Genomic DNA, 14,211 nt, shown 5'->3' on the forward strand with positions numbered 1-14,211 from the left:
GTAGAAGAGACTGAAGTAGGGCTGTTCGATTTGGCCTAAAAATAAAATCCCTTTTTATTTCTCAGAAAAGTCGATTTTCGGTTTAGATTTTTTGGTAAAAAGAATACATTGTTTAAAAAATGTGATTTTTCAAAGAAATGCATCAAAGAAAGTGTACGTCAGAGAGAAATTACATTAATTTGGTGTCCAACTCCGACTTATATTCCAGAACCTTGTCGTGTTGTAGGAGGACCGGGCTGTGGACTTTTTGCCCCGTGCAGTGCTCTAATGAGCGAGATCCGTACCAGAATCAGCCTAATTAAAGTGAAAATCGATTTGACGATTTTCCTTTTTTATCTTACAAACAAAACAAAAAAAATCCAATTTCGATTAAAAATGTATTAATCGCTCAGCCCTACACTGAAGTATTGATACTTTTACTTCTTCCATCAGTGTGCGTTTGTACATTAACAACTTGTTTCCGGAGGTGTGTGTCCACCTGCTACAGTCAGTCAGTCAGTCAGTCAGCCAGTGGCGTGGTGATGTTGTAAGAGGAGCTATAGTTGACTGGCTGAGAGCAACAACATTATGGAATACTGCTCTGCTGACACGTGGTCTGCACATATATAGATCACACACTGTTTATCTGCCCCCACTGTGCAGTGGTGGAAACAGTACTGAGTACTCACATTCTTTACTTAAAGGACAACTTTAGTTTTTTACAACAAGGGTTCATATTTTAGATTGTTATTAAAGAATATAAAAGATGAGTGTTAAAAGTATTTAATTTACTTCTTTCTATTGTTTTAGAGATTCTTATTTCAGTGGTTGGGGGCATGCGTACAAGTGGCTAAATATGTCATTTTACACAGAATAAGCCCATTAGATACAACGCAACCTTTCATGGTTGGATGTAACTTATGGGGGCTAGAAGTGTTACTGTAAATAGCAAGAAACTGCTGGCTTATTGTGTCTAAAACTACATATTTAGCCACTTGTATGCATGCCCCCATGCGTACGCATGCCCCACATTTTAGCACAGTAAACACGATAAAACAATAGAACGAAGCAAATGAAAACATTTTAACACTCACTTTTTCTTTTCTCTAATTACATTCTAAAATATGACCCCTTGTTGTAAAAAAACAAAGTTGTCCTTTAAGTAAAAGTAGCAATACTGCAATGTAGAAATACATTGTTACAAGTAAATGTCCGGAATTCAACATTTACGTGAGTGAAAGTACAAAAGTAGCGGCTTAGTGTACCAAAAGTAAAAGTTCTCATTATGCAGAACGTCCCATTTCAAGTTTTCCATTGTATAAACATCTTCTGAAAATAGCAGATCTACAAGCTCACACACAATGATTGCGACACATTGTGAGCTTGTAGATCGGCTATTTTCAAATGGCCAAAATGTATATAGGGTTGGAGTTGTTAATGTATGTTTTGTAATAAGAATCAAAATCTACAATATAACTAGTAACTAAAGTTTTCAAATAAATGTAATGGAGTAAAAGTACACTATTTGGATCGAGATGTAGTGGAGTAGAAGTAAAAGTATTGGAAATTGGAAATACTCTGGTACAAATAACACAAAAGTGTCCTACAGTACTTAAGTAAATGTACTTAATTACTTATCACCACTGCTCTGCTGCACGTGGTCCACAGTCACACACTGTTTATCTGCTCCCACTGTGCACCTGCAAACGGAAACCTGGCTTGATGTTTAAGCTGTGGGGTTAAGTAACTAAGTATTGCTTTTACTTTAAGTACACACAAAAATGAGAACTTCTTCCACCACTATGTTCAAGAATAGTAGTAGTATCCGGGTGTGCAGCAAGAAAGAAAGAAAGAAAGAAAGAAAGAAAGAAAGAAAGAAAGAAAGACATTTCTTTGTCATCAGATGTAAAGTCAGCAGAGATTGATATTCATTGATGTGTGTCAACAGAGATTAAAGCTGTAATTGAGAGATTAGTTGTTTTACTTTATGGAAATCTAATTGCCAAAGTGAGTTTTAGTAATTTGACCCTTCACGTCCCCTCCCAGTCTCACACACACGCACCCAAGCATGCACGCCTCAAGCTCCCCTCCCATGACACTTCAGACTTTAGTTTTAAGTGTCATGTTTATGAGAAGCTACAGTATAGTGGAGAATCCCATAGCTGGGATGGCAGGTCAAAGCAGTGATTGGATAGTTGCAAACTGTACATGTTCGCAGATGAGTAAGCGTGGCTACATGAGGTTAATGTATGTGAAGCCTTGGATTATTTGTGATACTGTAGAACAATGGTTCTCAAACATTTTTTGGCTCAGGGCACCCCTGTAAATAACGTTGTAATCCATTATGTCATATTACGGTATGTAAATATTTCCCCAGCATCTCATGAGAAAATATTTTCTTCCATTTGGACAGGTTGAAAATAACTTTATACTTGACGTTTAACCACTTGAACCCCAGTATCCCTATAGAGGGTATGCGTACGACATCATCAATGCGGGAACGCCAACTGAGTGGCAAAAAACTACTTTCTGGCCTTGACAGCCCGTATCCTAACAGAAAAGTCCCATCTGATTGCATTAAATAACATTAAATCGACATTAAATTCACCTTGCCACACACTTTGCCACTCGATTTGCCATTCACTTTATACATGCGCATACCCTCTATTCTGGGGGGGAACATTCGGCTGCCGCTAAGTGGTCAATTGGGGACGTGCTTTTGCGGCAGCTTGTGATTGGCTGCGCGGAGGTGACGAAAGTCGGGGGGGGGGGCGGAGAAACACCTAAAGGCCTGTCCATAGTATATCCGAAATGATCGGTGAGTTGCAATTTCCGACGTGCAAATTTCCGAACTCTCATTCGGTTTAATGCTTTTCAGAAGTCGCGAGTGTGGTCATTTTGTAGTCGAACCGGACCTCTTGTAAGAACAGTTCAGTTTCGGTCAAAGTATGGACAGGCCTTAAACCTAACCTTAACCTTAACCCTAACCTCAGTAAAACTAACGCTGGTGAATGCTAACCTGGTGAAACGCTAACCTGCAGAGTGCCGACGCTGGTGAATGCTAACCTGGTGAAATGCTAATATGCCGACACTGGTGAATACTAACCTGGTGAAATGCTAACCTTCTGACGCTGGTGAATACTAACCTGGTGAAATGCTAATCTGCCGATGCTGGTGAATGCTAACCTGGTGAAATGCTAACCTGCCGACGCTGGTGAATGTACTTAAACTGGTCGGACCAACGGTGCTTAACCCAGTTGCTTTTTTGATACACTCGGACTTAAAAACCTGCAAAAAACACTCCCCCTCACTTTGATACTGTACTTATGTGACGGAGAGAGTCGCAGTCCTAGCCTTGAAGGCTCAAAAGTCTAGTATCTCCCCCAGACCAAAGAGATGTCTCTTTGGTCTAGTGGTTAAGATATTGGACTTTCGCGTGGGAGACCCATGTACGAAGCCGGGTGGGGAGGTTCGGATCACCTCTGTTAAATTGGGACCGTGACCCGGATTCGGGCTTCCCCGTAGGCGAGTATTCCTACCGTAGGAGACGGGGTTGCATAAATTAGAAGGCGCGGCTTGTGATTGGCTGGAGCGGAGGTCTGGAGCGCTCAGCTGTGGTCACTTGGACTGCGCGGGCGTTTATCGTAACGATTGCATTCACCACGGCTTCGTAACTCGCGCCGCTTGCAATGTCGTGGACAATAACTGTGACATATCAAACCATAAAACGAGCGCTCCTTCAAACACCGTCTCCTACGTTTGGAACAATAGCTCCCCGCGAGAGGTCAAAGGGGGTGAATGTGATGGAGAGAATCGCAGCCCTAGCCTTGAAGCCTCAAAAGTCTAGTATCTACCCCGGACCAAAGAGATGTCTAGTGGTTAAGATATTGGACTTTTAGTTTCGCGTGGGAGACCCGGGTACGAACCCGGTGGGGAGGTTCGGAACTTCGGATCACCTCCATTACACTACTGTACATGTATTACGCTTACCTTGCCTATAATAAACTAGCCAATCACAGGCGGAGCGTCCCTCCGGCCTATGGGAGCATCCACTCTTCTCCCCCGTAGTTTTTAGCTCCAGGAAATGGACGGTGGAGCGGCGCTGCAGTCTGTCACATCAATGCGGAACGGGACGCCTCTCTCTGCGGTCACACTTTCGGTCCCCCTCCCGCCGTCATAGCAGCCTGTTTTCCTTTCCATTTTCCTCCCTTCTTTTTACGGGTTCATTTTAGAACCTCCCTTCGCTTTAATACACTCATATCCTCCCCTATCGTTCCTCGGTTTAGCGGCAGCACGGTAAACTAAAAACTCGCCTCGAAACAAACAACAAAAATGTACCGGTATTTCGGCGAACTGCTCAGCCGGGGTGCGGGCTCCCTCCTGGCGGGCGACACGGCCGCTCTCCTCCCGGCTGCCTCGTCGCGGCTCCGCAGCTACAGCCAGGCGGTGGACGGCGACGACGACCCCAACTTCTTCCACATGGTGGAGGGCTTCTTCGACCGCGGCGCGGCCATCGTGGAGGACAAGCTGGTGGAGGACCTGCGCACCAAGGACACGCCGGAGCAGAAGCGGCACCGGGTGCGGGGGATCCTGAAGATCATCAAGCCGTGCAACCACGTCCTCTCCGTCTGCTTCCCCATCAAGAGGGACAACGGCGAGTGGGAGGTGGTGGAGGGCTACCGAGCCCAGCACAGCCAGCACCGCACGCCCTGCAAAGGAGGTAAAGTAATAATACATGACAATTGTGTATTGTCCCATTGTTGCTGTTTTAACGTGATATTGTTTTAAGCGAAGTCAACTTAAAAACTCACTTCAAACAGCGAGTGTTACTTTCTTGTAGGGATTGACTTACCTCCGGTTCGATACTGTCGATACCTAGGGCACCGATACGATTTATATCGCGATACTCAACTTTATTGCGATTCTAATATGCAATGTAGAAATATGTGACAAGTAAAAATACAAAAGTATTGGTATCAAAAAAAGTACCAAAAGTAAAACTACTCCTCAGTCCTCAGGCAGAAAGTTCCATTTCAAGTTTTCAAATGTATACAAAATCTTTTGAAAATAGAAAATAGATCTACTGTACAAGCTACTACTACCAATGCATTGTGAGCTTGCAGATTGGCTATTTTCAAATGGCTAAAAATGTAGGGCTGAAGTGGTTAATGTATGTTTTGTAATAATAATAAAAATCAACAAAGTAACATTAACTATAAGTTGTCAAATAATTGTAGTGGAATAAAGTTATACCTCCCACCAATGGCAGAAACAAAGTTTGGAATGTGCAAGCGGTAACCGGATAGGTGGGCACTGGGCACCAAGGAAGAGTGGGCAACTCGGTGGCTGGCACCCCCCCCCCCCCCCCCCCCCCCAACAGAATATGGAGATATGGAAAACTGGCAGTGGCAGTCCAACCACATATTTCAGGTGCAAACTGCCATATTCTTGCTCTGCAATTTATAAATATTTAAGGAGCAAACCTGCCATATTCTTGTGCAGCAATTTCTTGACATTGAAAAACAGAGTCCTCTGGAGTCACCTTATCTAACGCCTGCCATACAACTTTGTTACTTTGTGGCTACTGGCTACCTTCAGCTTCACCTTCCAGGCTAATACTTTGCATTGACTCATACAGAGCAGTCTATGCCATGCACCTCAAGGCATAAAGTTAAACATTTCCTCTAAATATTGAAATGATTACATAAATTCTCTCTCTGTAGAAAGTTGCTTCAAAATCCCACTTACTAGTGCTTATGGTAACTGTACAATCCTACAGTAAATAAGACATGACACCTGTAAAGGTCATACTAATTACATTCTGCATGTTTATTCGGGCAGGGGATTAAATGTGGTCTTTGGGTGTATCTAATATTAATGCTCTTAATACATATTCCTAATGGAGCTATAATTGCGACCATAGGTCGCATTTACTACCAAAACCTCCACGGGCTGTCTGTCTGTCTGTCTGTCAGTGAGTGAGTGAGTGAGTCCGTCACACTTTTGCCCTGCTCATATCTCCACAACCGTTGCCCCCATCCATGCCAAATTTTGCACACACACTCCTTGACTGCCAAACTACAACCTCAAAGGACCCCCGGAGCCCCAGGGACCCCCAGGTCCCTGGGGGACCCCCAGATGTCAAAAATGACCAAATGTGCTCACACGTCACACTTTTTCCCTGCTTATATCTCCGCACCCGTTGACCCGATCCATGCCAGATTTTACACACACACTCCTTGCCTGCCAAACTACAACCTCCAAGGACCCCCGGAGCCCCCAGATGTAAAAAATGACCAAATGTGCAAAAATGACCAAATGACCACCCCAACGGGGCTGCTCATGGGGAATTCCCGGGGACCACCGACTCCTGGTGCTCCAGAACGGATGCAAAAGTGGTGGCGCCCCCAGTGGAGGACCCCCTGCCACTGCAGCGCACATAAAATGCCATAACTCGGGCTAGGAGCGTCCGGGTGAGCCGGGGCCGGTACCTATTCGTCCGCCAAGGCAACGCGGAGACCCCACCCCTCATTTCTCACATGGCCCTATTCTAGCGCCACCTTCAGGCCGATTTTTAAAACACATTTTTGGACACTGCTCCTACAGATTTTGCCCTAAAATCACGAATATCACTACACAGCATGTCTACACTCATGTCATCAACATGGATCAGGAAGATTTTGGAAAAACAAATTTTTGCCCTATTTGTGGAGATAAGCCACCTACGGTCGCTTATCTCCCGATTAGGGAGTCTTACTGGTAGTTTACTCTACCGCTGCTCTCTGTGTGTGAAGGCCGGGACTTGGTGATAATGATATCCATGTTCTCACAGTATCTGCTGTCAAGCGTTGGGTCTCATGCATGCTATATTTATTTCCTTTACATCGCTTGGCTGAGCTGTATTTAGCACCACAGGGAGTAGAGTGACCTGATGTCACTGGGAGGGAGGACACATTCAAGCTATTATCTCTCAAGACAAAGACATTGTGCACGACTGTGTGCAGCAGTGATTCTTACATTTCTTTGTATTTCACGGACCCCCAGTTACATATTATGCATGCGGCCATGGATCCCCATTACTTTGAGGGGCCTTTTCCACCAAAAGAACCTTGGTTTAAGAACCAGTGCCGTTCAACTTTCTTGGAACCTTGCGTTTCCACCAGATTGAAGCAGAGGAACCAAGGATGTTGTGGTTCCCGTTCGGAACCGACTTTTACGGTTCGGAAACAATTCGGTTCTCGGTGGAAAAGCTCACCTCTGATTCATCCCATAGGCGGGAGAAAGAACCCAAACTGGAACATTGTTTCCATTTGTATACACTCTATGAGTTACAGACCTGTAAATGTCCATTTGGTTCCAAACTTATCAATCATTTACAGTAGCTGGTGACCCCCTGGAGCCTCTCTTTAAGGCCATCTGGGGCTCCCCGGCCTGGACACCACTTTGAGATCCACTGGTCTGTTTGCTTGGATGTGTAGCCTATGTCAGATTATGTGCAAGAATTAATTGATTGATTGAATACTTCATTTGTCAGAAATGAACACGGCAGGTAAGACACGGCAGTAAGACATTAAGGCTAAAAGGAGTCTGTGACACATTGTCAGATGTAACATTTATAGGTGACGTGCATTCATTCATTCATTCGTCTTGGCCTGGTACATATTACTGCTGGTTGCTCATTGCATGCGTGACAGACAGATAATGTATTTATGCCGGCGTGAAATAGTTTTGCGCTGTAGCAGGACAGTACCCAGTACACACAGTATCCAAGAGCATGAGACACATTATGAGACGTATAAATAGATTAGAACACAGTTATGAAATATAGAACAACACTAAACAATGTAAGTATACAAATCCTGTACAAGACAGGCACTTTGTAGACAATGCAATTAATTATAGGAATTACTGTTGTGCTATCTATCACATTATAATAAATGAATTGGTAAAGTAAAAAATTAAACACTTTGCATGCCTAGAGGTAGAAAAAATAAACAGTCAAAACTGATAAACAACTCTTGTCTATAACAGGAGGGCATCTAAGGATGAAAATGTGATCTAAGGGATTGCAGCCTTTTCTGCTGGTGCAGAAAATTGCAGCTGGTCAGCTGTTCCGTAAAGTTGCTATGGATAAGAGCATCAGAGAAAGGCTTGAAATGTGAAAAGCTAATCGCTAGCCAATTGAAGCTTTTTAGATGTAGCCTAAATGTGTGTGTGCGTGCGTGTGTGTGTGTGTGTGTGTGTGTGTGCGTGCGTGCGTGCGTGCGCCTATCGATCTTACTTAGTGGAGGGTTCCACCCCGGGCAGGAATGCTGACAGTCCTGTTGTTACACCCCCGTGGATTTGTTTAGCAGGGCTGAGTTGTGTACTAATTGCTGTGTTTTTGTGCCAAAAAACAAAAACTACCATCCATCGTTTGACATTTCTGGGTGTGCTGTCACCAGTTCAGCGGCCTCAGTCGACAGGTTGCAATGCAGTGAATGTGCCACTCTGATAGATTGAATACTTTATTAGTCAGAAATGTGAACAGCACAAGGTACAGTCTGACATTAAGGCTAAAAGGATAATGAAAAAGTCCTCGGGACTCGTTTACATTGAGGTTCTACAGTATGTATTCAATTCATCAACATCGCATACAAAAAATAACACTAATACATTCTTTCCATACAGTTATTGCGACCGTAGGTCGCATTTACTACCAAAACCTCCCCGGGCTGTCTGTCTGTCAGTGAGTCCGTCACACTTTTGCCCTGCTCATATCTCCACAACCGTTGCCTCCATCCATGCCAAATTTTGCACACACACTCCTTGACTGCCAAACTACAACCTTCAAGGACCCCCGGAGCCCCAGGGACCCCCAGGTCCCTGGGGGACCCCCAGATGTAAAAGATGACCAAATGTGCTCACACGTCACACTTTTTCCCTGCTTATATCTCCGCACCCGTTGACCCGATCCATGCCAGATTTTACACACACACTCCTTGCCTGCCAAACTACAACCTCCAAGGACCCCCGGAGCCCCAGGGACCCCCAGGTCCCCGGGGGACCCCCAGATGTAAAAAATGACCAAATGTGCAAAAATGACCAAATGACCACCCCAACGGGGCTGCTCACGGGGAATTCCCGGGGACCACCGACTCCTGGTGCTCCAGAACGGATGCAAAAGTGGTGGCGCCCCCAGTGGAGGACCCCCTGCCACTGCAGCACACATAAAATGCCGTAACTCGGGCTAGGAGCGTCCGGGAGAGCCGGGGCCGGTACCTATTCGTCCGCCAAGGCAACGCGGAGACCCCACCCCTCATTTCTCACATGGCCCTATTCTAGCGCCACCTTCAGGCCGATTTTTAAAACACATTTTTGGACACTGCTCCTACAGTTTTTGCCCTAAAATCACGAATATCACTACACAGCATGTCTACACTCATGTCATCAACATGGATCAGGAAGATTTTGGAAAAACACATTTTAGCCCTATTTGTGGAGATAAGCCACCTACGGTCGCTTATCTCCCGATTAGGGAGTCTTACTGGTATCCTCAGTGTTCATTGAACTCTGAGTGTCCGTTTGGTTCAATTGAAGTTTGTTGACTTCTGTGAGCTTGCGGGCGGTCCTCTGTCTGTCTGACTCTGCACGCCCATTCCAAATACAATGCTCACTTGCACGCACACTACACACATGCTGCTGGGCCTTACACACATTTCAGACATACTAACTACATCAATTGAGATGTCCAGTCCATCCGTCTGTAAATCTGGTTTATACTTTATAAACCAGCAAAGTGTGTGCAATCCTAGTGTTGTGCTCCTGCCTCCTACTCACACACATTTTAATTCAATTTTAATCCACAAATTACAATTAATTTACAGGGAAACAAATCTAACAGGGTTGATAGTTCATGTAGGCACTTAATGATACACATACCACCTCCTCCTCCACACAGACAAGCTGCCCATAACTGCTGAAACAGCAATATTTAGCGCGTTATTTTGTCTCTTTGACATGCCAGCGATTGTTAGGCTACTCGTGGTCAATTTACAGTACATGGCCCAGGCTTCCAAACAAAGCTTGCACGCACGCACTCCAGCACTACCTTGAATGCCCTTGAAGGTCCTGTCAAATACTAATGCACTATAAGACATTAATGTATAACAGAAGTTAAAATAAAGTACCATTAGTTTGTGATTAAGAGTTCAGTGGAGTTGAGACACTGCTGCCTGTCAGGTGATTTTTCTTTCTATCATTACAAACTGTCTGCATTTAAACTGCAATGAGTGATCAGTACAGTAGTTCGTCCTAACAGTCTCTGGTAGCAGTAGGAACAATCGGATGATGAAATGTCTGGGGAAATCTTAAATGTAATGATTGGACTATAAAATGAGTTTTAATACTGCAGGGATTCGAAAATAACAGCAATGCGGTACCAAAGCAAAGACGTAAGGGCGGCCCATTGGGAAACCAGCTCAGTGGGTAAGAGCAGTGGTTCTCAACCTTTTCAGGCCGTGACCCCCAAATAAATCATATTTTAACCCCCTAGCCTAGCACAGCTCACTCTAACCTAACGCGGACAGTTTAGTGTAGGCAGATGGGCGGGCGCGGCGAGTCTCTCCGCAAGTCTCCGACCAATAGCATGTGTTCTCCTCCCCCCACCCCCCTCTGATCCTCTGCTCAGCGCAGAGAACGCTGCTGCGTCATGACGTCAACACATTCGGTGCGACGTTCTCTGCACTCTGATTGGTTAGGGAAATTCTACACTTCCTCCAACAGTGATCATAATAACGCGATCGCCCAGGCTTCTTTTTCTTCCGATCGCCAAAAGAAGTCTGGGCTTCCGAGGCTAAGCACAGCTAAACAATCCATCCTTGTTAACACACTGCAGTTAGTTACAGTAGCTGTATTAGTATATAGTCTGGCTATGCCAGTCTAGACCCCCCACCCTGATGAGCACTAAGAGTTGAGGCATTACATTTTGTATTAAACAGTTCTATTGTGAAAATAGCAGATCGGCTATTTTCACAATTTCTGCATCTAATATTTGACAATTTGGCCAATATTTAATATGTCATTTTAGAGGTATTAAAAAAGTCCTTGAAATGTGCAGATACCCTCTATACACTTAAACTTTTTTTTTTTGCTGCTTATTGTAAGTCGCTTTGGATTAAAAGCTTCTGCTAAATGCCTAAACTGTAAACTGTAAACTGTTGGTTTGTTTACAGTTGATTGAGAAAACGATGTTGCACATTTTAAGTTAATCATCTGGGGACCACCAAAAAATAATGGGGTCCCGACCCACATGTTGAGAACCACTGGGTAAGAGTGTCTGCCCTGAGAGGGGGAGCCTGGGAGGGGAGGTTCAGTCTCTTGACCAAGGCATACCAAAGACTATAAAAATGGTACCCTGCTTAGTTGGCACTTGGCATGGATAAGTCCCTGTGACATAGGCATACTAGCGTCATGCCCAGACCAGGGGGTGCAGCTGTACATCATGCTGCCTCACGCTGCTACAGAAACAGGAGACGGGCTCCTCCTGACCTATGGGCCTCATGGCTCGGGGGAGCTGTTGGGTTCCAAGGCTACTTTTACTTACTTGCTTCATGTTGGGTTCGGTGATATGATCTGTTTCCCAAAGCAGTGTCCGTAGGTTTGTTAGCGGCCATTTTTAGACTTCCTCAGAAGTTTCAGTTGGCGGAGAATGACGATCTCCCATCGTCTGGCTACGTGAGACTAACGTGACATTGAGGCCTTCGGATGTGGGGGTCTCTGTCCTGGCTGATACTGTCCCTTACAGCAAGGGTTCTCAAACATTTCAGGCCACGGCCCCAAAATAGCCAAACTACAAGCTCACAAGCTTGTAGATTAACTATTTTAACTATTTTTGGTTTGTTTACTGTTGAGCAAGAAATGTATTTTTTTTTATTTACATTTAGCTAATCGTCTGGAGACCTCCCAAAATAATTTGGGAACCCCCTGGGGGTCCCAATCCCCAGGGGGGTGAGCATAACCTGGTTCTGTCTGCTCAATGCTATGTACCGTTCAGTACCATTTACAACACAGATAAAAAACCAGATGCCTCACTCAGTTCATTGGAGCGATGTGCAACAGTTGTAGTCCGGAATTCCTGGAAAAACTATGGGACTGCTGCCAGTCAAGTGACTACTGGCCAATCATAGCACGTCTTTTCAGGGACTTATCAATCCATCCATTTCCTGATGTTGTATGTGTGACTTACATAGAAGCGATGCACACAGATTCCCTTGGTCCCCGGATGCATTTGCCCCAGAGCCGAAGGAGGCGTCTACCTTTATATGTCTATGACTTACAATGCCACTATTTTAGCATCCCCTCTCTTTCTAAGTGATAAATACATGCAGTGTCTTGGATGAAGCTGTGAAGTTACAGTAGGCCTTTCAGCTATGGGAGCAGCAGCAGCAGGCAATTATGAGTGTTATTATAGAAGGCTTTCCCATTCTGGTTTTTCAGACCAACATAGAATCGCACTGTGTGTTCAGGACGAGCTGCTGTGTTTGCTCACTAGCCTTGAGCTCTGTGTGTGTGTGTGTGTGTGTGTGTGTGTGTGTGTGTGTGTGTGTGTGTGTGTGTGTGTGTGTGTGTGTGTGTGTGTGTGTGTGTGTGTGTGTGTGTGTGTGTGTGTGTGTGTGTGTGTGTGTGTGTGTGTGTGTGTGACCACACCCAGTTTCCATCCCTTTGGTTTCCTCTGAGAGGGTTTGGTGGGCTCTCTGTGAGTCACGTACAGTACAGAGGATGGGGTGTGGTTTGATCACCTTCATCCATACACACACGAGCCGCTCTTAAAGTGTAATTTGTAGTAGTATGGTTTCGCTTGCCAAAAACAAACTGGTCCAAGCTAACAATGTGTTGGTTGATCTGGCTTGTAGATCAGTTACCTTAAGCAACACTCTTTCTTTCATTCTCATTTTCTCTACTGTATTACCATTTTTCTCGCATCAGTTTTTCTCCCTCAGTCTTCCTGTTTCCCTTCATTCGCTCTTAACTTAGATTGTTCAACAACACCCGTATTTCACCAACCACACTTTCCACCAGCTGCCTCCGTTGTGTGCCGTTTTCTTTCTTTCTTTCGATTAAAAAACTCCCCTTGATATTTTGGCATGTTTGTCTTGATGCAAAATGGAGTTGTGAATTTGTGGTCTTCTTGGATCCAGACAGGTTAGGTCATCACTTTGGAATCCCTCCTGGGTCCAAAAACAGCACAATCCAGTCTGCGTGATTTGTTTCCTTATTGAAATAGACAGAAGGAAAGCTGAGATAGAGAGACTGTGTGGGAGAGACTGACTGTAGAAGATACAGTTAGGATAGCTAAGAGAGGGAGACCATATAGGAGAGATAAATAGACTTTCCTCTCCTGTATTCTTCTTACTTTTATATGCTGTTACTACCTAAACTGTTCCTACCGAAACAGTTGCTAAACTAGTGGTCAGTAGCGGTATTGCTTTTTTCGGCCGTTTTTCGCCCGGTGTCGCCGTGGACCACTGGAGCGGGGCATGGAGCGGGGCCGCAAACCACCGCGAGCGATACGAATCCGTAGAGGGGTAGAACGTAATTTTCTGACCAGGATTTGGGGAGTAAGAGGCAAGAATCCTTCACCATTGTAAACACTGTTGCTGAGGGAGGCTACTTCCTGAAGAGACGGCAAGACGCGCTGTGATTGGCCGGTAGTGTATCATGTGTGTATGATCCGCGATGTGATTGGCCAACGTATACACAATGTATACAGATGATGCAGATTACGTAATTTTGCCGCGAAATCCGGACCCCGGCCAGGATCATAGAAAACATATTTACAGAAGGCTTTAGGGGCTGAAATTAACGGAGTGGGTGTTCTAAAACTTTAGCGATTTAATAGTTAGGACAACTTTAAGATTTGTTTTATAAAAACAGTTACATAGTATAACTTTAACATGCTTGAACTGTTCCTACCTAGACTGCTGTATATAGAAGATACTGTGGAGTTACATGAACTAATGTGGCATCTACTGAAACAAATCTGTTTGGTTAACATAATATACCACACTCCTATGCATGTGTACATAACACATATATTTATGTATCTGTATTTCTGTATCCGTATCTTATTTTACAGTTGTTATCATTAGTATTACCCATGCTACTGCAGCATTGTCTGAAGGTCCCTGAACAAAAATAACTTTTGCTCTTGTGGACCTGTACACAAGATGGGTAACAATAAAACGCCACCTG

The 14,211-nt window shown here is 44.6% G+C and overlaps 1 protein-coding gene across 1 annotated transcript in view; it reads left to right on the forward strand.

Moving 5' to 3' along the window:
• Window positions 1-4,153: 4,153 nt before the first annotated feature.
• The window catches only part of glud1a (glutamate dehydrogenase 1a), a 33,896-nt gene continuing 23,838 nt past the window's right edge, over window positions 4,154-14,211 (forward strand). The window contains exon 1 of the mRNA XM_080739937.1: window positions 4,154-4,699. Within this exon, the coding sequence (XP_080596063.1) occupies window positions 4,312-4,699 (388 nt within the window). The 5' untranslated portion in view covers window positions 4,154-4,311. The remainder of the gene's footprint in view (window positions 4,700-14,211) is intronic.

Source organism: Nannobrachium achirus, assembly GCF_963921795.1.
Source record: "Nannobrachium achirus genome assembly, chromosome: 13".
Lineage (NCBI taxonomy): Eukaryota > Metazoa > Chordata > Actinopteri > Myctophiformes > Myctophidae > Nannobrachium > Nannobrachium achirus.